Source organism: Oncorhynchus mykiss, chromosome 17, assembly GCF_013265735.2.
Source record: "Oncorhynchus mykiss isolate Arlee chromosome 17, USDA_OmykA_1.1, whole genome shotgun sequence".
NCBI lineage: Eukaryota > Metazoa > Chordata > Actinopteri > Salmoniformes > Salmonidae > Oncorhynchus > Oncorhynchus mykiss.
Window position 1 is genome coordinate 90,631,024 of NC_048581.1, and position 27,818 is coordinate 90,658,841.

The 27,818-nt window shown below is 42.2% G+C and overlaps 1 protein-coding gene across 1 annotated transcript in view; it reads right to left on the reverse strand.

The window, feature by feature from the left end:
- LOC110493301 (metabotropic glutamate receptor 7-like) overlaps positions 1–27,818 on the reverse strand; it is a 361,224-nt gene that overhangs the window by 125,953 nt on the left and 207,453 nt on the right. The window contains exon 6 of the mRNA XM_036950952.1: positions 13,268–13,468. Coding sequence (XP_036806847.1) covers positions 13,268–13,468 — 201 coding nt within the window. The remainder of the gene's footprint in view (positions 1–13,267; positions 13,469–27,818) is intronic.

Below are 27,818 nucleotides of genomic sequence, written 5' to 3' on the forward strand. Positions count from 1 at the left end.
TTTTTTTTTGTTTTTGTCAACGATCTACACAAAGAGTCTGTAATGTCTCAGCGGAAGAAACAGTTATGGAAAATAAAACACTAATGTATATTTTGATTAGATAAGTTTCAACGCCCTGAGTCAATACATGTTAGTATCACCATTGGCAGCGATTACAGCTGTGAGTCTTTCTGGGTGAGTGTTGCACACCTTGATTGCACAATATTTACCCATTATTCCTTAAAAATGTTTTCAAACTCTGTCAAGTTGATTGTTATTCATTGGTAGACAGCCATTTTCAAGTCTTGATCATTGATTTTCAAGCCAATTAAAGTCAAAACTGTAACTCGGCCACTCAGGAACATTAGACGTCTTCTTGGTAAGCAACTGTTGGAAAGCAGAAGCAGGTTTTCCTCTAGGGTTTTACCTGAGCTTAGCTCCATTCTGTTTATTTTTATCCTAAAAAATTATGACAAGCATACCCATAACACGATGTAGCCACCACTATGCCTGAAAATATGAAGAACTAACTAAGAACTGATGTGTTGTGTTGAATTTGCTTTAAAAAAAACACTTTGTATTTAGGACAAAAAAGTGAATTTCTTTGCCACATTTTTCATGTAATATTACTTTAGTGACTTAATGTAATATTTGTATTCTGTACAGGCCTCCTTCTTTTCACTCTGTCATTTAGGTTAGTATTGTGGAGTATGTACAATGTTGTTGATGCATCCTTAGTTGTCTCCAATCACAGCCATTAAACTCTGTAACTGTTATAACGGTGCCTGTTAGAAGGTTGACCCACCCACAATTCCTAATAACCCGTCCGCAACCACCCGACTATATGTGATAAAGTGAAAATCTGAGGCCCTAACCCGCAAATATAGAACATTTGCTAATAGGATACAGTCAAAGACGTAAGAATTATGTTTTTGACAGGGGGTGCAGGAATATTTTGTTGCCTGATTTTAGATACAGTATGTTTCTGGTTGAAATACTATCTTCTCGGGAGATGCAGAAATAAATGAATCAATTAAAAAATGTTGCCTACATTTTAGTGTAACATTTTACTGCAAGAAATTCTTCATTCTACAGGAGTTAATATTAACAGGTTACAGACTTATAGTCCATGTCCAGATGTCAGTTTCCATTTAACCCATCTAAACAGTAGGCTACAGTTCCCTTGACCTGTCATAGACCTATTTGAAGTCCTCGTCTTGTGTGACTGTCTAATTTGTATAGCGCCTCACAATCATCACACGTAACATACACAGAACTAAATATAGCCTACAGTACATAACATACTCAGCTCAAGAATTAGCTTTGCAAACTGGACCCAGCATTTAACTGCTTAACAGCATTTAACTGCTTAATAGACTCCTTGGTTATTCCATGATACCCCTGTATGCTTGAAAGTATCTCTTAAAGTCATATCAAGATTAGTTTGTTCAGAGATATTTTTAAGGGAAGAGATTTTATGGCAACAGTGACAGGGGTGATTATGGGAAGATACCAAGACAGTACAAAAGAGTGTGACTGCAGAGTCCCTGATGTGCCTGCGTTGCTGTGTGGGCGCCAAATCGAAGCCTGTTGCCCCTTGCCAGCTAGTCGCTTCATGCTTCATTATCTCCTCTCTCACATGCTGACTGATGCCTCGACTCCCTCCGTCTCTGGGGTGAAGGAGTTATAGAGGAGGAAGTATCTCCCTCTGTCTCTGGGGAGAAGGAGTTATAGAGGAGGAAGTATCTCCCTCTGTCTCTGGGGTGAAGGAGTTACAGAGGAGGAAGTATCTCCCTTCGTCTCTGGGGTGAAGGAGTTATAGAGGAGGAAGTATCTCCCTCCGTCTCTGGGGTGAAGGAGTTATAGAGGAGGAAGTATCTGTCTCTGTCTCTGGGGTGAAGGAGTTTTAGAGGAGGAAGTATCTCCCTTCGTCTCTGGGGTGAAGGAGTTATAGAGGAGGAAGTATCTGTCTCTGTCTCTGGGGTGAAGGAGTTTTAGAGGAGGAAGTATCTCCCTTCGTCTCTGGGGTGAAGGAGTTTTAGAGGAGGAAGTATCTGTCTCTAGGGTGAAGGAGTTTTAGAGGAGGAAGTATCTCCCTTCGTCTCTGGGGTGAAGGAGTTATAGAGGAGGAAGTATCTCCCTCTGTCTCTGGGGTGAAGGAGTTACAGAGGAGGAAGTATCTCCCTCCGTCTCTGGGGTGAAGGAGTTATAGAGGAGGAAGTATCTCCCTCTGTCTCCGGGGTGAAGGAGTTATAGAGGAGGAAGTATCTCCCTCCGTCTCTGGGGTGAAGGAGTTATAGAGGAGGAAGTATCTCCCTCTGCTCCTAGAGAGGAGAATAACTGACTGTTGTCTCTTCACTGTGGTGATGCACTTAACAGCCTCTTAGAGGAGAGTATCAGTGATCTCATGACCATCGTATTATTTTAGGCTACATGGTCAAGGGGCTATAAATAATAACAATAACAAAACCGCCAGAAACAAACATCAGATTTTTCAAAAACAATTATTATGCACAATTATTTATTTATTTTTTGTCTCTTTTTTAATTTTTTAAAATCTCTTTACACTGGAGATGTTTTAAACCCTTTGAACAAGTTGCAGAAGGTTCAGCAGCACAACTTGAAGGAGCGGTTTATATCTTTTCATCAGCCAGCGGTGCGTGTACGGTACAACTGTTCTACAACTAGCTTATGTTCTCGATAAAGAACAGTTCTATTGATCAATAACTGCAGGAAGTAGATCATCCATCACTACAGAGAGACTGACGGAGACCTACGTGTAATACCTACAGAGAGACTGACGGAGACCTACGTGTAATACCTACAGAGAGACTGACGGAGACCTACTTGCAATACCTACAGAGAGACTGACGGAGACCTACATGTAATACCTACAGAGAGACTGACGGAGACCTACTTGCAATACCTACAGAGGGACTGACGGAGACCTACGTGTAATACCTACAGAGAGACTGACGGAGACCTACGTGTAATACCTACAGAGAGACTGACGGAGACCTACTTGTAATACCTACAGAGAGACTGACGGAGACCTACATGTAATACCTACAGAGAGACTGACGGAGACCTACATGTAATACCTACAGAGAGACTGACGGAGACCTACGTGTAATACCTACAGAGAGACTGACGGAGACCTACATGTAGTACCTACAGAGAGACTGACGGAGACCTACATGTAATACCTACAGAGAGACTGACGGAGACCTACATGTAATACCTACAGAGAGACTGACGGAGACCTACGTGTAATACCTACAGAGAGACTGACGGAGACCTACATGTAGTACCTACAGAGAGACTGACGGAGACCTACATGTAATACCTACAGAGAGACTGACGGAGACCTACTTGTAATACCTACAGAGAGACTGACGGAGACCTACATGTAATACCTACAGAGAGACTGACGGAGACCTACGTGTAATACCTACAGAGAGACTGACGGAGACCTACATGTAATACCTACAGAGAGACTGACGGAGACCTACGTGTAATACCTACAGAGAGACTCAATGATTCAAGCACTTTGGATTAGAAATTATACAATGACTACGAGGTTAAAGTGGAGACTGTCAACTTTCATTTTGAAGGTAGTTATATCCATATCGCCTGAACCGTTTAGAAAATACCACACTTTTTGTACATTGTTCCAACCTTTACAGGGGATTGGCTGTTTTGTTTTAGTTGTGATTCAGTTGGTTGTGATTCAGATGCATTTTGTGCCCAGTAGAAACGAATGGGAAGTAGTGTATTGTGTCATTTCGGGGGAAATGGATATTGTAAATAAGAATAGAATATGTTTCTAAACACTTCTACATTACAGGTGGATGCTACCATGATGAGGGATAATCCTGAATGAATCATGAACAATGAGTGAGAAAGTTAGAGGCAAAATATCATATACCCCCCCCCCCATTTAAAAATAAAATAATTACCTGACAGCTCTCTGTCTGTCTGACACACTGACCTGTACAGCTCTCTGTCTGTCTGACACACTGACCTGTACAGCTCTCTGTCTGTCTGACACACTGACCTGTACAACTCTCTGTCTGTCTGTCTGACACACTGACCTGTACAGCTCTCTGTCTGTCTGACACACTGACCTGTACAGCTCTCTGTCTGTCTGACACACTGACCTGTACAGCTCTCTGTCTGTCTGACACACTGACCTGTACAGCTCTCTGTCTGTCTGTCTAACACACTGACCTGTACAGCTCTCTGTCTGTCTGTCTAACACACTGACCTGTACAGCTCTCTGTCTGTCTGTCTAACACACTGACCTGTACAGCTCTCTGTCTGTCTGACACACTGACCTGTACAGCTCTCTGTCTGTCTGTCTGACACACTGACCTGTACAGCTCTCTGTCTGTCTGACACACTGACCTGTACAGCTCTCTGTCTGTCTGTCTAACACACTGACCTGTACAGCTCTCTGTCTGTCTGACACACTGACCTGTACAGCTCTCTGTCTGTCTGACACACTGACCTGTACAGCTCTCTGTCTGTCTGACACACTGACCTGTACAGCTCTCTGTCTGTCTAACACACTGACCTGTACAGCTCTCTGTCTGTCTGACACACTGACCTGTACAACTCTCTGTCTGTCTGACACACTGACCTGTACAGCTCTCTGTCTAACACACTGACCTGTACAGCTCTCTGTCTGTCTGACACACTGACCTGTACAGCTCTCTGTCTGTCTGACACACTGACCTGTACAACTCTCTGTCTGTCTGTCTGACACACTGACCTGTACAGCTCTCTGTCTGTCTGACACACTGACCTGTACAGCTCTCTGTCTGTCTGTCTAACACACTGACCTGTACAGCTCTCTGTCTGTCTGACACACTGACCTGTACAGCTCTCTGTCTAACACACTGACCTGTACAGCTCTCTGTCTGTCTGACACACTGACCTGTACAGCTCTCTGTCTGTCTGACACACTGACCTGTACAACTCTCTGTCTGTCTGTCTGACACACTGACCTGTACAGCTCTCTGTCTGTCTGACACACTGACCTGTACAGCTCTCTGTCTGTCTGTCTAACACACTGACCTGTACAGCTCTCTGTCTGTCTGACACACTGACCTGTACAGCTCTCTGTCTAACACACTGATATGTACAGGTCTCTGTCCAACACACTGACCTGTACAGCTCTCTGTCTGTCTAACACACTGACCTGTACAGCTCTCTGTCTATCACACTGACCTGTACAGCTCTCTGTCTGTCTGACACACTGACCTGTACAGCTCTCTGTCTGTCTGTCTGACACACTGACCTGTACAGCTCTCTGTCTGTCTGACACACTGACCTGTACAGCTCTCTGTCTGTCTGACACACTGACCTGTACAGCTCTCTGTCTGTCTGTCTAACACACTGACCTGTACAGCTCTCTGTCTGTCTGACACACTGACCTGTACAGCTCTCTGTCTGTCTGACACACTGACCTGTACAGCTCTCTGTCCAACACACTGATATGTACAGCTCTCTGTCTGACACACTGACCTGTACAGCTCTCTGTCCAACACACTGATATGTACAGGTCTCTGGGTGAGGGTCTGTCTTCAAATCTCCAGTGGTTGATTTCATGTAAATATTGTAAACAGCGTTTTCATATTTTCCAACTGTAAGAGTTCCATGTAGAATAAACGATCGTACTGTGTAAAGCAGTGTTCTGATAATATTACAATGTGCAAATATCACACCTGTCTTTACTATTTTATTGTTATTCACAGCCGATACAGATTACAGTGGCCTGTGAAAGTATTCACCCCCCCCCCCAAAAGTCATTACTTTGTAAAGCCACCTTTTGAAGCAATTACAGCTGCAAGTCTCTTGGTGTCAAACCCTGATCTGTTTCACCTGTCCTTGTGCTTGTCTCCACCCCCCTCCAGGTGTCGCCCATCTTCCCCATAATCCCCTGTGTATTTATACCTGTGTTCTCTGTGTGTCTGTTGGTCTTGTTTGTTTGAGTCAACCAGCCTTTTGTGTCTCAGCGCCCTGCTGTTTCTAGACTCTCTTTTCTTGCCCTCTCGGTTTTAACCTTTGCCTGTCCTGACTCTGAGCACGCCTGCCTGACCACTTTGCCTGTCCTGACTCTGAGCACGCCTGCCTGACCACTCTGCCTGTCCCTAAGCCAGCCTGCCGACCTGCACCATATATATACAGTACCGGTCAAAAGTTTTAGAACACCGACTCATTCAAGGGTTTGTCTTTATTTTTTACTACTTTCTCCCTTGTAGAATAATAGTGAAGACATCAACACTATGAAATAACACAACACGTCTTCACTATTATTCAACCATGTAGAAAATAGTCCAAATAAAACCCTTCAACGAGTAGGTGTGTCTAAACATTTGACTGGTACTGTATCTCGCCACGTTTTATGAAAACAAATGTGAGAGTTAAATAGATGATGTTGTAGGGAGCTTTATAAGATACCTGTAAAGCCATTTAGCACATTGCAGAGTCGGCTAATTGCGTAGCCGTTTCTTCCCAGAGGAAAATATTAGCAGGCTATGAAAATAGGATCATCGGAAGAGAAATTGAGCTACAAAATATTTGGAGGTCTTTGTGTCCTTCTCTTTTGTTCCTCGTGATACAACCTCATACAAGGTGTTTTAATGTGTTTTATTCCTCGTGATACAACCTCATACAAGGTGTTTTAATGTGTTTTATTCCTCGTGATACAACCTCATACAAGGTGTTTTAATGTGTTTTATTCCTCGTGCTACAACCTCATACAAGGTGTTTTAATGTGTTTTATTCCTCGTGATACAACCTCATACAAGGTGTTTTAATGTGTTTTATTCCTCGTGATACAACCTCATACAAGGTGTTTTAATGTGTTTTATTCCTCGTGCTACAACCTCATACAAGATGTTTTAATGTGTTTTATTCCTCATGATACAACCTCATACAAGGTGTTTTAATGTGTTTTATTCCTCATGATACAACCTCATACAAGGTGTTTTAATGTGTTTTATTCCTCGTGATACAACCTCATACAAGGTGTTTTAATGTGTTTTATTCCTCGTGCTACAACCTCATACAAGATGTTTTAATGTGTTTTATTCCTCATGATACAACCTCATACAAGGTGTTTTAATGTGTTTTATTCCTCATGATACAACCTCATACAAGGTGTTTTAATGTGTTTTATTCCTCATGATACAACCTCATACAAGGTGTTTTAATGTGTTTTATTCCTCATGATACAACCTCATACAAGGTGTTTTAATGTGTTTTATTCCTCGTGATACAACCTCATACAAGGTGTTTTAATGTGTTTTATTCCTCGTGCTACAACCTCATACAAGGTGTTTTAATGTGTTTTATTCCTCGTGCTACAACCTCATACAAGGTGTTTTACTGTGTTTTATTCCTCGTGCTACAACCTCATACAAGGTGTTTTAATGTGTTTTATTCCTCATGATACAACCTCATACAAGGTGTTTTAATGTGTTTTATTCCTCGTGCTACAACCTCATACAAGGTGTTTTAATGTGTTTTATTCCTCGTGATACAACCTCATACAAGGTGTTTTAATGTGTTTTATTCCTCATGATACAACCTCATACAAGGTGTTTTAATGTGTTTTATTCCTCGTGCTACAACCTCATACAAGGTGTTTTAATGTGCTTTATTCCTCGTGCTACAACCTCATACAAGGTGTTTTAATGTGTTTTATTCCTCGTGCTACAACCTCATACAAGGTGTTTTAATGTGTTTTATTCCTCGTGCTACAACCTCATACAAGGTGTTTTAATGTGTTTTATTCCTCGTGATACAACCTCATACAAGGTGTTTTAATGTGTTTTATTCCTCGGTCTACAACCTCATACAAGGTGTTTTAATGTGTTTTATTCCTCGTGCTACAACCTCATACAAGGTGTTTTAATGTGTTTTATTCCTCGTGATACAACCTCATACAAGGTGTTTTAATGTGTTTTATTCCTCGTGCTACAACCTCATACAAGGTGTTTTAATGTGTTTTATTCCTCATGATACAACCTCATACAAGGTGTTTTAATGTGTTTTATTCCTCATGATACAACCTCATACAAGGTGTTTTAATGTGTTTTATTCCTCGTGCTACAACCTCATACAAGGTGTTTTAATGTGTTTTATTCCTCGTGATACAACCTCATACAAGGTGTTTTAATGTGTTTTATTCCTCATGATACAACCTCATACAAGGTGTTTTAATGTGTTTTATTCCTCGTGATACAACCTCATACAAGGTGTTTTAATGTGTTTTATTCCTCATGACACAACCTCATACAAGGTGTTTTAATGTGTTTTATTCCTCGTGCTACAACCTCATACAAGGTGTTTTAATGTGTTTTATTCCTCGTGCTACAACCTCATACAAGGTGTTTTAATGTGTTTTATTCCTCATGATACAACCTCATACAAGGTGTTTTAATGTGTTTTATTCCTCGTGCTACAACCTCATACAAGGTGTTTTAATGTGTTTTATTCCTCGTGCTACAACCTCATACAAGGTGTTTTATTCCTCGTGATACAACCTCATACAAGGTGTTTTAATGTGTTTTATTCCTCGTGCTACAACCTCATACAAGGTGTTTTAATGTGTTTTGTTCCTCGTGCTACAACCTCATACAAGGTGTTTTAATGTGTTTTATTCCTCATGATACAACCTCATACAAGGTGTTTTAATGTGTTTAATTCCTCGTGATACAACCTCATACAAGGTGTTTTAATGTGTTTTATTCCTCATGATACAACCTCATACAAGGTGTTTTAATGTGTTTTATTCCTCATGATACAACCTCATACAAGGTGTTTTAATGTGTTTTATTCCTCGTGCTACAACCTCATACAAGGTGTTTTAATGTGTTTTATTCCTCGTGATACAACCTCATACAAGGTGTTTTAATGTGTTTTATTCCTCATGATACAACCTCATACAAGGTGTTTTAATGTGTTTTATTCCTCGTGATACAACCTCATACAAGGTGTTTTAATGTGTTTTATTCCTCGTGCTACAACCTCATACAAGGTGTTTTAATGTGTTTTATTCCTCGTGCTACAACCTCATACAAGGTGTTTTAATGTGTTTTATTCCTCGTGCTACAACCTCATACAAGGTGTTTTATTCCTCATGATACAACCTCATACAAGGTGTTTTAATGTGTTTAATTCCTCGTGATACAACCTCATACAAGGTGTTTTAATGTGTTTTATTCCTCATGATACAACCTCATACAAGGTGTTTTAATGTGTTTTATTCCTCGTGCTACAACCTCATACAAGGTGTTTTAATGTGTTTTATTCCTCGTGCTACAACCTCATACAAGGTGTTTTAATGTGTTTTATTCCTCGTGCTACAACCTCATACAAGGTGTTTTAATGTGTTTTATTCCTCATGATACAACCTCATACAAGGTGTTTTAATGTGTTTTATTCCTCGGTCTACAACCTCATACAAGGTGTTTTAATGTGTTTTATTCCTCGTGATACAACCTCATACAAGGTGTTTTAATGTGTTTTATTCCTCGTGATACAACCTCATACAAGGTGTTTTAATGTGTTTTATTCCTCGTGCTACAACCTCATACAAGGTGTTTTAATGTGTTTTATTCCTCGGTCTACAACCTCATACAAGGTGTTTTAATGTGTTTTATTCCTCATGATACAACCTCATACAAGGTGTTTTAATGTGTTTTATTCCTCATGATACAACCTCATACAAGGTGTTTTAATGTGTTTTATTTCTCATGATACAACCTCATACAAGGTGTTTTAATGTGTTTTATTCCTCGTGCTACAACCTCATACAAGGTGTTTTAATGTGTTTTATTCCTCGTGCTACAACCTCATACAAGGTGTTTTAATGTGTTTTATTCCTCGGTCTACAACCTCATACAAGGTGTTTCAATGTGTTTTATTCCTCGTGATACAACCTCATACAAGGTGTTTTAATGTGTTTTATTCCTCGTGCTACAACCTCATACAAGGTGTTTTAATGTGTTTTATTCCTCATGATACAACCTCATACAAGGTGTTTTAATGTGTTTTATTCCTCATGATACAACCTCATACAAGGTGTTTTAATGTGTTTTATTCCTCGTGCTACAACCTCATACAAGGTGTTTTAATGTGTTTTATTCCTCGTGATACAACCTCATAGAAGGTGTTTTAATGTGTTTTATTCCTCGTGCTACAACCTCATACAAGGTGTTTTAATGTGTTTTATTCCTCGTGCTACAACCTCATACAAGGTGTTTTAATGTGTTTTATTCCTCATGATACAACCTCATACAAGGTGTTTTAATGTGTTTTATTCCTCGTGCTACAACCTCATACAAGGTGTTTTAATGTGTTTTATTCCTCATGATACAACCTCATAAAAGGTGTTTTAATGTGTTTTATTCCTCGTGATACAACCTCATACAAGGTGTTTTAATGTGTTTTATTCCTCGTGATACAACCTCATACAAGGTGTTTTAATGTGTTTTATTCCTCGTGCTACAACCTCATACAAGGTGTTTTAATGTGTTTTATTCCTTGTGATACAACCTCATACAAGGTGTTTTAATGTGTTTTATTCCTCGGTCTACAACCTCATACAAGGTGTTTTAATGTGTTTTATTCCTCGTGCTACAACCTCATACAAGGTGTTTTAAAGTGTTTTATTCCTCATGATACAACCTCATACAAGGTGTTTTAATGTGTTTTATTCCTCGTGATACAACCTCATACAAGGTGTTTTAATGTGTTTTATTCCTCATGATACAACCTCATACAAGGTGTTTTAATGTGTTTTATTCCTCGTGATACAACCTCATACAAGGTGTTTTAATGTGTTTTATTCCTCGTGCTACAACCTCATACAATGTGTTTTAATGTGTTTTATTCCTCGTGCTACAACCTCATACAAGGTGTTTTAATGTGTTTTATTCCTCGTGCTACAACCTCATACAAGGTGTTTTAATGTGTTTTATTCCTCGTGATACAACCTCATACAAGGTGTTTTAATGTGTTTTATTCCTCGTGCTACAACCTCATACAAGGTGTTTTAATGTGTTTTATTCCTCGTGATACAACCTCATACAAGGTGTTTTAATGTGTTTTATTCCTCGTGATACAACCTCATACAAGGTGTTTTAATGTGTTTTATTCCTCGTGATACAACCTCATACAAGGTGTTTTAATGTGCTTTATTCCTCATGATACAACCTCATACAAGGTGTTTTAATGTGTTTTATTCCTCGTGCTACAACCTCATACAAGGTGTTTTAATGTGTTTTATTCCTCGTGATACAACCTCATACAAGGTGTTTTAATGTGTTTTATTCCTCGTGATACAACCTCATACAAGGTGTTTTAATGTGTTTTATTCCTCATGATACAACCTCATACAAGGTGTTTTAATGTGTTTTATTCCTCGTGCTACAACCTCATACAAGGTGTTTTAATGTGTTTTATTCCTCGTGATACAACCTCATACAAGGTGTTTTAATGTGTTTTATTCCTCGTGCTACAACCTCATACAAGGTGTTTTAATGTGTTTTATTCCTCGTGCTACAACCTCATACAAGGTGTTTCAATGTGTTTTATTCCTCGTGCTACAACCTCATACAAGGTGTTTTAATGTGTTTTATTCCTCGTGCTACAACCTCATACAAGGTGTTTTAATGTGTTTTATTCCTCATGATACAACCTCATACAAGGTGTTTTAATGTGTTTTATTCCTCGTGATACAACCTCATACAAGGTGTTTTAATGTGTTTTATTCCTCGTGATACAACCTCATACAAGGTGTTTTAATGTGTTTTCAATGTTTTCAATGGTGATTTTCATACTATTTCAGGCAGTGCCTGGAATTATGAGACCCCTGGTTTAGGGGTGCCTTTATAAGAAATAAAATACATGTTTTTCAGCACATTAAATAGAAATCTTTAAAAAATAAAGAGATTATCTGCAGAGCATTGATCTTTATCACACGTCGTCATTCCTATCTGAGGAGTGTCTCTCTCTAGGTTAAAAAACGAGTTCACACAAGGCTCCCTTTCTTCTACAAGAAAGCAAAATCATTTTTTGCTAGGATGTTTTCTGTGATTCTTAACGTAAACATTTAGGGCAGTAGTGTATCTGTGTGTTGACGTCTGTGTAATGTATGAACATGGTCTTTTCTCTACTTCCACTAAAATCCAATCAATTCCTAAAATGTTTTTTTTCTCCTCATATTGTGCCTCAGAGTCTTTGTCTGTGTCTGAAATGGCATACTATTCCCTAGATAGTGCTCGTATTTTGATCAGAGCCCTATAGGGAACAGCCATTTAGAACACAGCTTCCCTCTTTGGTCTTGTCTCTTCCACACAGTCAATAAGATATCCTGTGTAAACTTGCTTTGGATGTTGCATTCTCCAGGACGAGGGGGGAGCTATGAGCAGCAAACACCATTATCATGTCTTACGCATTTACCTTAGCTGCTGCCTGAATAACTCCACAAACAAACCAGAACTGTGTTGCCTGTCAATTAGGCTACTATTTTACTTCCTACTGTGTACAAAATAGCCCTTTATATACTTTCTCCTTGTAAACACTGTTATTACATCACTTCCTATAGTGTGAACATTGTCTGTTATGACATAACTTCCTACAGTGTCAACATGGTCTCTTATGACATCACTTCCTACAGTGTGCACACGGTCCGTTATGACATCACTTCCTACAGTGTGAACATGGTCCGTTATGACATCACTTCCTACAGTGTGACCATGGTCTGTTATGACATCACTTCCTACAGTGTGAACATGGCCTGGTATTTGTTTGTATACTTCACAAATGAAAGACAATGTTGCAGCCCTATCTCTGGCAGCAGTAGATTTATTTAACTAACATCGACGTCTAAATATTTCACAAACAGTTCTGCTAAATATCGGACCAACAGTTCTGCTAAATATCGGACCAACAGTTCTGCTAAATATCGGACCAACAGTTCTGCTAAATATCGGACCAACAGTTCTGCTAAATATCGGACCAACAGTTCTGCTAAATATCGGACCAACAGTTCTGCTAAATATCGGACCAACAGTTCTGCTAAATATCGGACCAACAGTTCTGCTAAATATCGGACCAACAGTTCTGCTAAATATCGGACCAACAGTTCGGCTAAAAAGTTTACCAACACTTCGCCTAAATATTTCCCCAACATTTTAGTCTAAAGAGACTTTCATCAGGCTATTGGAAAAGAGGTGTTCATCACATCGTACACATCGCACATCGTACTTACCATTGAACGTGACACTGCGAATGTACTTGAGCAGTTTTTTGCCCCCGGCCAAGTCCATATCGGGACAGATCCCAGAGACGTCAGGACACAGGTCTCTCTGCATGTTGTGAAGGGCGTGGGCCATGGCGTACACTGCATCGATCACAAACTGAACCTTCCCCTCTTGCTCGTACTTAGAGTCCGTCCCAATCCGCTCTTGGCCTGCGGATGAAAAGAGGACAATATTAAGGACATGGTTTGGGAAAGAGATATGGTAATCACCTGGGTAAACACTATAATATTCCTATGCATTTGCATTAATGAGGTGACCTAAAAAAATACATTTTTTTTAAAAAACATTTAGGACAATAACACACTAACATTACATTCCACAGACATGGGTTACCTTGCAACGATGCAAACCTTATTTAATAAATGAAAGGAATCCTGTATTCACAATGTTTTGGTTTTTAAATAACTTCAAAAGAGAGACAAGGGGAAACCCGGTTAATATGACTAACAAGAGCAAGGTACTGATACATTCTTACAGGGTATTATAATGTTTTCGTGGATTTACACCTCCATCTTTAAATCTGCTGTCTATATGGAGAGCCTTCACAGTTAGATTCATGCTGTTTTCATCACGATGACAGAGTGGACCCGTTGAATTAGACGCAGTTTAATAGAAATGGAGAGCCTTCACAGTTAGATTCATGCTGTTTTCATCACGATGACAGAGTGGACCCGTTGAATTAGACGCAGTTTAATAGAAATGGAGAGCCTTCACAGTTAGATTCATGCTGTTTTCATCACGATGACAGAGTGGACCCGTTGAATTAGACGCAGTTTAATAGTCACTTTATTTCCCACGGTTACTTTTTAAATCACCTTGGTTAATGTGGGAGAACTATATGAAAGGGCAACAACAAAAAAACAAAAAACCCCAAGCCATTGTGTTTTTACCTTTAATGGTAGACACATTCTACTGAAATCAACATCTCGTATTGCGTTGCCTGTCAGGGAATGCAATACGACTTCTTGTTGGTTTTCCACGGACACATTTTTGAGAAATAGTACATTGCATTCACATTGAATATGTCACAAGCAGACATTTTGTTTTTACCGGCGACTACGATAATCTGATGATGATGATGATGATGATGATGATGATTATAATCAAAACAACAATTGGAAGAGTATTTTTCCTTCCCTACGCGTGTTCTTTTCCTTCTTTCAGATGACTGACTGACATTCTATTCTGACAATATGCTAATTTCCTGCGCCATGTTGATTACGTCACATGTTTACAGGATTTCTGACAGGCTTGATAATCAGACCTGTTGTGTTACATCATCATCTTACAAGACCATGAAGAGCGAGGGGTCATTACATTTATTTTTTATATATGTATATTTTTTTACTTCCCCAATTCCGTGGTATCCAATTGCTAGTAGTTACTATCTTTTCTCATTGCTGCAACTCCCGTACGGACTCGGGAGAGGCGAAGGTCGAGAGCCACGCGACCTCCGAAAACACAACCCATCCAAGCCGCACTGCTTCTTGACACAATGCCCATCCAACCCGGAAGCCAGCCGCACCAATGTGTCGGAGGAAACACTGTACACCTGGCGACCTGGTTAGCGTACACTGCGCCCGGCCCGCCACAGGAGTCACTAGTGCGCGATGAGACAAGGACATCCCTGCCGACCAAGCCCTCCCTAACCCGAACGACGCTGGGCCAATTTTGCGCTTCCCGGTTGCGGCCGGCTGCGACAGAGCCTGGGCTCTAACCCAGAATCTCAGCCTTAGACCACTGAGACACCCGGGAGGCCTGGTCATTCCATTCATGATGAACATTAAAGAATATAGATATCTAATTTTGACTGAAGCAAAAGTATAATTTCGTTGTCAGTTTTAATTTCTACAACTTTTCTGATTTATTCTCTGGTTTTTATTATGATAATTTTTTTACTTTTACACATTCATCTGCATAACCCAAAATGATCACTTGAACTTTAATTAATTAATAACTTTAATGAAGTAACAACTTAGAAAAAGAAAACGAGGTAACTAGGGTTTCCATCCAACCTTTTTATTTATTTATATTTTTAATGTCGGACATTTCACGGTGGAAAACCAAACATTTATCGGTAAACTTTACAAAATGTTGAGAAAGCAGAACGCGCCTCGACGCGCCTCAACGCGCCTCAACACGCCTCAACACGCCAGATGAGGTGGGATCTTTTTGGGTCACAGACACAGACAGACAGACAGGCATACAGACAGACAGGCAGACAGACAGACAGACAGACAGACAGACAGACAGACAGGCATATAGACAGACAGACAGACAGACAGGCATATAGACAGACAGACAGACAGACAGGCATACAGACATACAGACAGACAGACAGACAGGCATACAGTAGATGTTTTGGGGTAAAATCTACTATGGGAGAAATGTCTGTGCTCAAATATTGCTATAATAACCATCGTATGGATGACACGTTGTGTGGTCCTCCCACCCTCCTCAGGAAGCTGTTTATTAGGCTACACACATTATTTTTTTACTGTTTATTTAACTAGGCAAGTCAGTGAAGAACACATTCTTATTTACAATGTGCGACGCCCTATGGGACTCACGGTTGGTTGTGATACAGCCCGGAATCGAACCAGGGTGTCTGCAGTGACCGGCTCAAAGCACTGAGATGCAGTGCCTTAGACCGCTGCGCCACTCGGGAGCCCGAGCAGAATAAATTATGATGAACTTCACAGGGTCTAAAGGTCATGAGCCTGACGCTCCTTTCAATAAATATCCACACCTTTATTTTGGTGACTTGATCATCGACAAATAAAAATAATTGTCCGTAATAATTTCAACATGTACTGTATCTGCAAGCTGTTAGCGAGACTGCACCTGCCAATACCAGAGTGGAAACACTCACTACATAACGCCATTGTTGTTGTTGTGAGAAAACCATCGATAGAGTTGCGAAGGAAACCCATTTACGTCGGCACATGGGAATTGAACTGCGAAAAAAAAAATTTTTTATGTGCACTACGTCATCACACACACACACACACACACACCTACTGTATGTGGCCATGCACACAGCTACAGATGTAGGATATTAATTTGATCATTTGCAAGAGAACTTTCCTGCACCCCCCCAAAAAATGAACAATTGCTGTTTAAAAGGGCGTCTAAAGTTCTGTAATTTCCACTTTGAATTCCCAGGTTGATGGCACCTTAACTGGAGAGGACGGGACTCCCCGTAATAGCTGGAGCAGAATTAGTGGAATTAGAATAGAATACCTCAAACACATGGTTTCAATGAGGCCATTCCATTTCATCCTTTCCAGACATTATTAAAAGCCTCCACTGATTGAAAATTCAGACTTGATTTTCACTCATGAAAAATGTACATTAATTATAAGCAACATAATAACTCACATGTCCTGTTGCTGCAGGATTATATTTCGGCTGGAGAAAAACTGTAAGAGGGAGTGTTGTGGGATAAGCTACGGACCCCGAAAAGAATTGCATTTTATCAAGGGCAAAGACACTGTGACGACAACAGTGGCACAACATTCCACAGGCCACAATCAACCTCCTAATCGACATTTTGCAAAGGAGATGTGTCCTGCTGCATGAGGCAAATGGTGATCACACCAGATACTGACTGGTTTCCTGATCCACGACCAGTACCTTTAAAAAAAAGATAAGCATATCTGTAATCCCAGTCATATGAAAGGGGCCTAATGAATTCATTTCAATTGACTGATTTTGTTAAATTAACTGTAAAATCTTAGAAATTGTTGCATGCTGCATTTATATTTTTGCTCTCTATCTACGGGTTCTGTTATGGTTATAAGTCAAATAACTGTTTAGAACCTTTTTCTGGTGTGTACCCTACCAAACACATAGATACATGATAATTATATAACCTATCAAACAAACTAATTTCACATTAGACAAGGGGCATTGAATTCTCTGTCACGCTTCCTCTGCTCCCTCAGGACTGTATTTCTCTCTTTCTGTGTCTCTGTTTCTCCCTCTCTCTCTCTCCCTCTCTCGCTCTCTTTCTCTCCATCTCTCCCTCTCTCTTTCTTTCCCTCTCTCTCTCTCTCTCTCTCTTTCTCTCCCCCTCTCTGTCTCTCTTCCTCCCCTCTCTCTCTCCCTCACCTCTCTCTCTCTCACTCACATCTCTATCTCCCTCCTCTCCCCTCTCTCTCTCTGTCTCTCTTCCTCCCCTCTCTCTCTCCCTCCTCTCTCTCTCTCCCTCCTCTCCCCTCTCTCTCTCTGTCTCTCTTCCTCCCTTCTCTCTCTCCCTCACCTCTCTCGCACTCACATCTCTATCTCCCTCCTCTCTCTCTCCCTCCTCTCTCTCTCTCTCCCTCTCTCGCTCTCTTTCTCTCCATCTCTCCCTCTCTCTTTCTTTCCCTCTCTCTCTCTCTCTCTCTCTTTCTCTCCCCCTCTCTGTCTCTCTTCCTCCCCTCTCTCTCTCCCTCACCTCTCTCTCACTCACATCTCTATCTCCCTCCTCTCCCCTCTCTCTCTCTGTCTCTCTTCCTCCCCTCTCTCTCTCCCTCCTCTCTCTCTCTCCCTCCTCTCCCCTCTCTCTCTCTCTCTCTTCCTCCCTTCTCTCTCTCCCTCACCTCTCTCGCACTCACATCTCTATCTCCCTCCTCTCTCTCTCCCTCCTCTCTCTCTCTCTCCCTCTCTCGCTCTCTTTCTCTCCATCTCTCCCTCTCTCTTTCTTTCCCTCTCTCTCTCTCTCTCTCTCTCTTTCTCTCCCCCTCTCTGTCTCTCTTCCTCCCCTCTCTCTCTCCCTCACCTCTCTCTCTCTCACTCACATCTCTATCTCCCTCCTCTCCCCTCTCTCTCTGTCTCTCTTCCTCCCCTCTCTCTCTCCCTCCTCTCTCTCTCTCCCTCCTCTCCCCTCTCTCTCTCTGTCTCTCTTCCCCATCTCTCTCTCTCCCTCACCTCTCTCTCACTCACATCTCTATCTCCCTCCTCTCTCTCTCCCTCTGCTCTCTTTCTCCATCCCCTCACTCCCTCTCTCCCTTTTTTCTTTTGTGCCTCTCTCTCTTTTCTATCTCGGCAGCTCCCTCCCTCTCTCTCTCTTTCCCTCCTCTCTCTCTCTCTTTCTCTCCCCCTCTCTCTCTCTGTGCCTGCAGCACCCCCATCTCTCTCTCACACACACACACACACACACACACACACACACACACACACACACACACACAAACACACACACACACACACACTGCATCACGGTAGCGTAGTCTACATCAGAGTAGAGTACATCCGGTGCTGTTGAATGGATCCTGTGAGGCAAAGATAAACACACAATGTCCACATCGACAGTGTATATGATGGTGATGTATAGAAGGATGTGGGAGACTTGGATGAGGTTAAATGGGGTCAAATGGGGTCAAAAGCCGCAGTTCTCCACCTCTCCATATTCTCCTGGAACCCAATCACCAAGCAATATGGCAACCTTTCATTTTCAGATCATACATTGTGGGGGAGGTGCTACAATAAATCAGCTGTTTAGCCCCTCAAACATGGTATAGTGGAATTGCTGTTAAAATGTCAGCTGTTTAGCCTCTCAAACATGGTAGAGTGGAATTGATGTTAACATGTCAGCTGTTTAGCCTCTCAAACATGGTATAGTGGAATTGATGTTAAAATGTCAGCTGTTTAGCCTCTCAAACATGGTATAGTGGAATTGATGGTAACATGTCAGCTGTTAAGCCTCTCAAACATGGTATAGTGGAATTGATGTTAAAATGTCAGCTGTTTAGCCTCTCAAACATGGTATAGTGAAATTGATGTTAAAATGTCAGCTGTTTAGCCTCTCAAACATGGTATAGTGGAATTGATGGTAACATGTCAGCTGTTTAGCCTCTCAAACATGGTATAGTGGAATTGATGTTAAAATGTCAGCTGTTTAGCTCTCAAACATGGTATAGTGGAATTGATGTTAAAATGTCAGCTGTTTAGCCTCTCAAACATGGTATATTGGTATTGGTCGCATACACGTGATTAGCATATGTTATTGCGGGTGTAGCGAAATGCTTGTGCTTCTATGTACATATGAGATGGGAGATGCAATATTTACAATCAATTAAAGTGATTAATAGAGAATAGTATAGAGTACAGTTTATACGTATGAGAAATGCAAGAAACGGAGACATTTTTAAAGTGGCTGGTGATCCATTTCTAAATGTGGCCAGTGATTCATAATCTATGTCTATAGGCAGACACCTCTAATGTGCTAGTGATGGCTGTTTAGCAGTCTGATGACCTTGAGATAGAAGCGGTTTAGCAGTCTGATGGCCTTGAGATAGAAGCTGTTTAGCAGTCTGATGGCCTTGAGATAGAAGCTGTTTAGCAGTCTGATGGCCTTGAGATAGAAGCTGTTTAATTAACAGTCTGATGGCCTTGAGATAGAAGCTGTTTTTAAGTCTCTCGGTCCCAGCTTTGATGCACCTGTATTGACCTCATCTTCTGGATGATCGCGGAATGAACAGGCAGTGGCTCGGGTGGTTGATGTCATTGATTATCTTTTTGGCCTTCCTATGGCATCGGATGCTGTAGGTGTCCAGGAGGGCGGTGAAGTTTGCCAGAGGTAATGTGAAGGGCAGACCACACCACCCTCTGGAGAGCCCTGCGGTTGTGGGCGGTGCAGTTGCCATACCAGGCGGTGATACAGCCCGACAGGATGCTCTCGATTGTGCATCTGTATAGGTTTGTGAGGGTTTTAGGTGTTAAGCCAAATGTATTTAGCCTCCTGAGGTTGAGGAAACGCTGTTGCGCAATCTTCACCACACTGTCTGTGTGGGTGGACCATTTCAGATTGCCAGTGATGTGTACGCCAAGGAACTTGAAGCTTTCCACCTTGTCCACTGCGGTCCCATTGATGTTGATAGCGGGGCTGCTCCCTCTGCTTAGTTTTGTTGCCTACTACTGTTTTGTCGTCTTTAAACTTGACAATTGAGTTGGAGGCGAGCATGGCCACGCATTCATGGGTGAACAGGGAGTACAGGAGGGGGCTGAACAAGCACCCTTGAGGTGCCCCAGTGTTTAATATCAGTGAGGAGGTGTTGTTTCCTACCTACACCACCTGGGGGTCAGGAGGTCCAGGACGGGGTTCAGACCGAGCCCCTCCAGCTCGATAATGAGCACAGAGGGGTACTATGGTGTTGAATGCTGAGCTGTCGTCAATTAACAGCCTTCTTACATAGGTATGTATGTAGGTATGCCTCTTGTCCAGATGGGACAGGGCAGTGTGCGTGGTGTGGTGGCGGTTGCATCATCTGTGGATCTGTTGGGGCGGTAAGCAAATTGAATTGGGTCTAGGGTGTCAGGTAAGGTGGAGGTGATATGATCCTTGACAGAGGTGAGTGCTATGGGGCGATAGTCATTTATTTCAATTGCCTTTGCTTTCTTAGGTACAGGGACAATGCTAGCCATCTTGAAGCATGTGGGGACATCAGACTGGGATAGGGTGAGACCGAATATATCTCTGAACACACCAGCCAGCTGGTCTGCACAAGCTCTGAGGACGAGGCTAGGGATACCATCTGGGCCGGCAGCCTTGCGAGGGTTAACACTCTTAAATGTCTTACTCACGTCGGCCACGGAGAAGGAGAGCCCACAGTCCCTGACAGTGGGCAACGTCGGTGGCACTGTATTATCCTCAAAGCTGACAAGGAAGGTGTTTAGTTTGTCCGGAAGCAAGACGTCGGTGTCCGTGATGTGGCTGGTTTTCCTTTTATAATCCGTGATTGTCTGTAGACCCTGCCACATATGTCTTGTGTCTGACCTATTGAACTGGGACTCAACTTTGTCCCTATCCTGACATTTAGCCTGCTTGGTTGCATTGCGGAGGGAACTACACTGTTTGTGTTCTTCCATATACCCAGTCTTCTTGTCCTGGTTAAATGAGGTGGTTTGCACTTTCAAATTTGCCACAGTCACAGTGGGTACACATTCGTCACAGTGGGTACAACATCTTCAATGCACTTCCTAATAAACTCGTTCACTGTATCGCTATATAAAATCAATATTATTTTCTGAAGCTACTCTGTATAGTGGAGTTGATGTTAATATGTCAGCTGTATAGACTCTCAAACACAGTATTTAAACCTGATGTTAATATGTCAGCTGTTTAGCCTCTCAAACACGATATTTAAACCTGATATTTGTCACGCCCTGACCTTAGAAATAATTTTTATGTCTCTATTTTGGTTTGGTCAGGGCGTGAGTTGGGGTGGGCATTCTATGTTTAGTTCTATGTTTTCTATTTCTGTGTGTTTGACCGGGTGTGGTTCTCAATCAGAGGCAGCTGTCTATCGTTGTCTCTGATTGAGAACCATACTTAGGTAGCCTGTTTCCCCACCTGTGTTTTGTGGGGAGTTATTTTCTGTTTTGTGTGTTTCTGCACCAGACAGGACTGTTTTGTTTGTTAACGCTTTGTTATTGTTTGTTCTAGTGTTCAGTTTTATTAAAAATCATGAACACGTACCACGCTGCACCTTGGTCCTCTTCTTCAAACAGCCGTTACAATGTTAATATGTCAGCTGTATAGCCTCTCAAACACGGTATTTAAACCTGATGTTAATATGTCAGCTGTATAGCCTCTCAAACACGGTATTTTAAACCTGATGTTAATACTGTGTTGAGTGTCATTGCTGAACAGTGCAGCTAGAAATTCCAATGCTACCAGATTAGTTATTTTATCATGGAAAAATGCAAAGACGAAGAACAAGTCAAAGACATTCGCGGCAGCCTCCCTGAAACAATGCATTGGAAGACATTGCTTAGAACATGGTGATAGGACAATCTCTTTTTTCTCCTGTGACAGTTCAGAAATACAGTTGTGTGATTGGTCATTGTAGAGGTTGCATTGGGAATGCAGTACCCGATTGTTTCAGTGCTGCTCGTAAAACCACCAAAACAGAGTGTTTGGGTTAGCCATAATAGATATATTACCACTGTGGGGCAGCTGGGTACAGAAGCTTATTGATGACCTCTCTTCTTCTCTCCCCATGGCAGCGATAATCTTCCAGGAGGGAAATGTGAAGAGAAAAAAACTATGCAGAAGACAAAACCATCCCAAATGGAAATCTATTCCCTACATAGTGCACTAGTTTAGACCAGAGCCCTATTCCCTATAGTGTACTACTTTATACCAGAGCCCTATTCCCTATAGTGCACTACTTTAGACCAGAGCCCTATTCCCTATATAGTGCACTACTTTAGACCAGAGCCCTATTCCCTATAGTGTACTACTTTATACCAGAGCCCTATTCCCTATAGTGCACTACTTTAGATCAGAGCCCTATTCCCTATATAGTGTACTACTTTAGACCAGAGCCCTATTCCCTATAGTGTACTACTTTATACCAGAGCCCTATTCCCTATAGTGCACTACTTTAGACCAGAGCCCTATTCCCTATAGTGCACTACTAAAGACCAGAGCCCTATTCCCTATAGTGCACTACTAAAGACCAGAGCCCTATTCCTGATAGTGCACTACATTAGACCAGAGCCCTATTCCCTATAGTGTACTACTTTAGACCAGAGCCCTATTCCCTATAGTGCACTACTTTAGACCAGAGCCCTATTCCTTATAGTGCACTACATTAGACCAGAGCCCTATTCCCTATAGTGCACTACTTTAGACCAGAGCCCTATTCCCTATATAGTGCACTACTTTAGACCAGAGCCCTATTCCCTATGTAGTGTACTAGTTTAGACCAGAGCCCTATTCCCTATATAGTGCACTACTTTAGACCAGAGCCCTATTCCCTATGTAGTGTACTAGTTTAGACCAGAGCCCTATTCCCTATATAGTGCACTACGACCAGAGTCCTATTCCCTATATAGTGCACTACGACCAGAGTCCTATTCCCTATATAGTGCACTACGACCAGAGTCCTATTCCCTATATAGTGCACTACGACCAGAGTCCTATTCCCTATATAGTGCACTACGACCAGAGTCCTATTCCCTATATAGTACACTACTTTAGACCAGAGTCCTATTCCCTATATAGTGCACTACGACCAGAGTCCTATTCCCTATATAGTGCACTATGACCAGAGTCATCTTCCCTATATAGTGCACTACTTTAGACCAGAGTCCTATTCCCTATATAGTACACTACTTTAGACCAGAGTCCTATTCCCTATATAGTGCACTACGACCAGAGTCCTATTCCCTATATAGTACACTACGACCAGAGTCCTATTCCCTATATAGTGCACTACGACCAGAGTCCTATTCCCTATATAGTGCACTACGACCAGAGTCCTATTCCCTATATAGTACACTACTTTAGACCAGAGTCCTATTCCCTATATAGTGCACTACGACCAGAGTCCTATTCCCTATATAGTGCACTATGACCAGAGTCATCTTCCCTATATAGTGCACTACTTTAGACCAGAGTCCTATTCCCTATATAGTACACTACTTTAGACCAGAGTCCTATTCCCTATATAGTGCACTACGACCAGAGTCCTATTCCCTATATAGTGCACTACGACCAGAGTCCTATTCCCTATATAGTGCACTACGACCAGAGTCCTATTCCCTATATAGTGCACTACGACCAGAGTCCTATTCCCTATATAGTGCACTACGACCAGAGTCCTATTCCCTATGTAGTGCACTACGACCAGGGTCCTACAGGGAAAAAGCTGCCATTTAAGCAGCCAGTAAAAGTTTGGCCTGGGTTGAGTGAACCTTGGGGGGAGGCACACGGAGAGGACGGCATCGTCCTATAAACCCCATCCTAATCATCTCATTATGTCTCGTTAAAGGGAGACACGGCGCTAGCAGCTAACGAGCCAAGCGTGTAATAACCCAACAGAGAGGTGGAGGGTTGGTACTTAATGTAGGCCAGGACATGAAAATAACGGCTCAGGTATATTACTAATATAGGGGCTAGCCTTTCCCACCTGGTGGTCCACTGACTGACTGTATAGTTTCCTTTCAAATCAAACGGATGACCCCAATCTCCCCTCCCTCACCGGTAACACCAGACCCCAGGTCTCTTCTCAAACACACACCAGGACACTATCTCCTCTCCCTCCCGATCAGCACCAGACCAGACTCTCCACTCTCTCCCTGTCTTCTCACTCCCTCCCAAACCTCCCAATAATACACCTCACCCCCTCCTGACATCCTACCCCTATCTCCCCTCCATCACTCCCTCCCTATCAGGAACCCAGGACTTATACTGCACTGCATTACAATTTTATCCTTAACAGCAGCATAAGCTTCCCCTAATGTCATCCAATCATGTCCTTGATGTGCAAATTGATGTGTAAATTAGCCTCGTAGATAGTAGAAACATCTTAGCTGCACTTCCTAACCTCCTGCCAAATGTATGACCATATTAGAGACACATATTTCCCTGAAAATTACACAGACCCACAAAGAATTTGAAAACACATCCAATGTTGATAACCTCCCATGTCTATTGCATATTTATTGGGTGAAATACCACAGTGTGCCATCAGCAAGATTTGTATTTTATTTACTTAATTAGGCAAGTCAGTTAAAAACAAATTCTTATTTTCAATGACGGCCTAGGAACAGTGGGTTAACTGTCTGTTCATGACAATAGACAGATTTGTACCTTGTCAGCTCAGGGATTTGAACTTGCAACCTTCCGGTTACTAGTCCAACACTCTAACCACTAGGCTACCATGTTTGGTAAGAGTTAATTGAGGTAATATAGGCAGTGCATTCAGAAAGTATTCAGACTTATTTCCCCACATTTTGTTACGTTTACAGCCTTATTCTACAATGGATTAAATAAAACTATTTCCTCATCAATCTACACACAATAACCCATAATGAACAAGTAAAAACTCGTTTTTTAGAAACTTGTGCAAATGTATTAAACATAAAAAGCAGAAATACTGTATTTACATAAATATTTTGACCAAGAACCAGATGGTCACACTGACAGAGCTCCAGAGTTCCTCTGTGGACATGGGTGAACCTTCCAGAATGTCAATCACAGAAGCCACTCCTCAGTAAATGGAACATGACAAGCTGCTCTCAGACCAGGAGAAACAAGATTCTCTGGACTGATGAAACCCAGATTCAACTCATGCATCACATCTGGAGGAAACCTGACACCATCCCTACGCAGGAGTGGCTTTGGGACAAGTCTCTGAATGTCCTTGAGTGGCCCAGCCAGAGCCCAGACTAACTCTATCTAACATCTCTGGAGAGACCCGAAAATAGCTGTGCAGCGACGCTGTGCAGCGATGCTCCCCGTGAAACCTGACAGAGTTTGAGAGAATCTGCAGAGAATAATGGGAGAAACTCCACAAACACAGGTGTGCCAAGCTTCTGGTTGGGTTATGTACAGTACCAGTCAAAAGTTTGGACACACCTAGTCATTCAAGGGTATTTGATAACATGTACTATTTTCTACACTGTAGAACAATAGTGAAGATATCAAAACTATGAAATGACCCATATGGAATAATTTAGTAACCAAAAAATTGTTAAACAAATCAAAAAATATTTTATATTTTTATATTTGAGATTCTTCAAAGCAGCTACCCTTTTCCTTGATGACTGCTTTTCACACTTTTGCTGTTCTCCCAACCAGCTTCACATGGAATACTTTTCCAACAGTCTTGAAGGAGTTCCCACATAACATGAGCAGTTGTTGGCTGCTTTTCCTTCACGGTCCTTCTGCGGTCCAACTCATCCCAAACCATCTCAACTGGGTTGAGGTTGGCGGATTGTGGAGGCCAGGTCATCTGATGCAGCACTACATCACTCTCAAATAGCCCTTACACAGCCTGGGATGGCATATCGCTGCAGAATGCTGTGGTAGCAATGATGGGTATGTGTGCCTTGAATTCTAAACAAATCACTAACAGTGTCACCAGCAAAGCACCCCCACACCATCACACCTCCTCCATGCTTCATGGAGGGAACCACACATGCGGAGATCATCCATTCACCTACTCTGCGTCTCACAAAGACACGGCGGTTGGAATCAAAAATCTCAAATTTGGACTCATCAGACTAAAGGACAGATTTCCACCAGTCTAATGTCCATTGCTCGTCTTTCTTGGCCCAAGCAAGTCTCTTCTTATTATCGGTGTCCTTTAGTAGTGGTTTCTTTGCAGCAGTTTGACCATGAAGGCCTGATTTACACAGTCTCCTCTGAACAGTAGATGTTGAGATGTGTCTGTTACTTGAACTCTGTGAATAATTTATTTGGATTGCAATTTCTGAGGCTGGTAAAACTAATGAACTCTGGGTCTTCCTTTCCTGTGGCAGAGCCAGTTTCATCATAGCGCTTGATGGTTTTTGCGACTGTTCAATGCAAATGCAATGCAAATAGTCCAAGTAGCCATTTGATTACCTGTTAAGGAGTCTATTGGCTTGGGGGTAAAAACTGTTGAGAAGCCTTTTTGTACTCCGGTACCGCTTGCCATGCGGTAGTTGAGAGGCGAGTCTATGACTGGGGTGGCTGGGGTCTTTGGTAATTTTTAGGGCCTTCCTCTGACAAAGCCTGGTCTAGAGGTCCTGGTTGGCAGGCAGCTTAGCCCCAGTGATGGACTGGGCCATATGCACTACCCTCTGTAGTGCCTTGTGGTCGGAGGCCGAGCAATTGCCGTACCAGGCATTGATGCAACCAGCTCTCAATGTTGCAGCTGTAGAACCTTTTGAGGATCTGATGACCCATGAAACATATTTTAGTTTCCTGAGGGGGAATAGTTTTATTGTGCCCTCTTCACGACTGTCTTGGTGTGTTTGGACCATTCTAGTTAGTTGGTGATGTGGACACCAAGGAACTTGAAGCTCTCAACCTGCTCCACTACAGCCCCGTCGATGAGAATGGGGGTGTGCTCGGTCCTCATTTTCCTGTAGTCCCCAATCATATCCTTAGTCTTGGTTACATTGTTATTCTGGCACCACCCAGCCAGGTCTCTGACCTCCTCCCTATAGGCTGTCTCATCGTTGTCGGTGATCAGGCCTACCACCGTCATCTGCAAATGTAATGATAGTGTTGGAGTCGTGCCTGGCCATGCAGTCGTGGGTGAACAGGAAGTACAGGAGAGGACTGAGCACGCACCCCTGGGGATCTCCAGTGTCGAGAATCAGTGTGGAGGATGCGTTGCTACCTACCCTCACCACCTCTGGGAGGCCCGTCAGGAAGTCCAGGATCCAGTTGCAGAGGGAGGTGTTTAGTCCCAGGATCTTTAGCTTAGTGATGAGCTTTGAGGGTACTATGGTGTTAAACGCTGAGCTGTAGTCAATGAATAGCATTCTCGCATAGGTGTTCCTTTTGTCCAGGTGGGAAAGGGCAGTGTGGAGTGCAATAGAGATCGCATCATCTGTGGATCTGTTTGGGCGGTTTGAAAATTGGCTACGGACGTGAGTGCTATGAGTCTGTAGTGATTTAGGCCATCGTGTTGCCTTCGTGTTCTTGGGCACAGGGACTATGGGGGTCTGTTTGAGACATGTTGGTATTACAGACTTCATCAGGGACATGTTGAAAATGTCAGTGAAGAC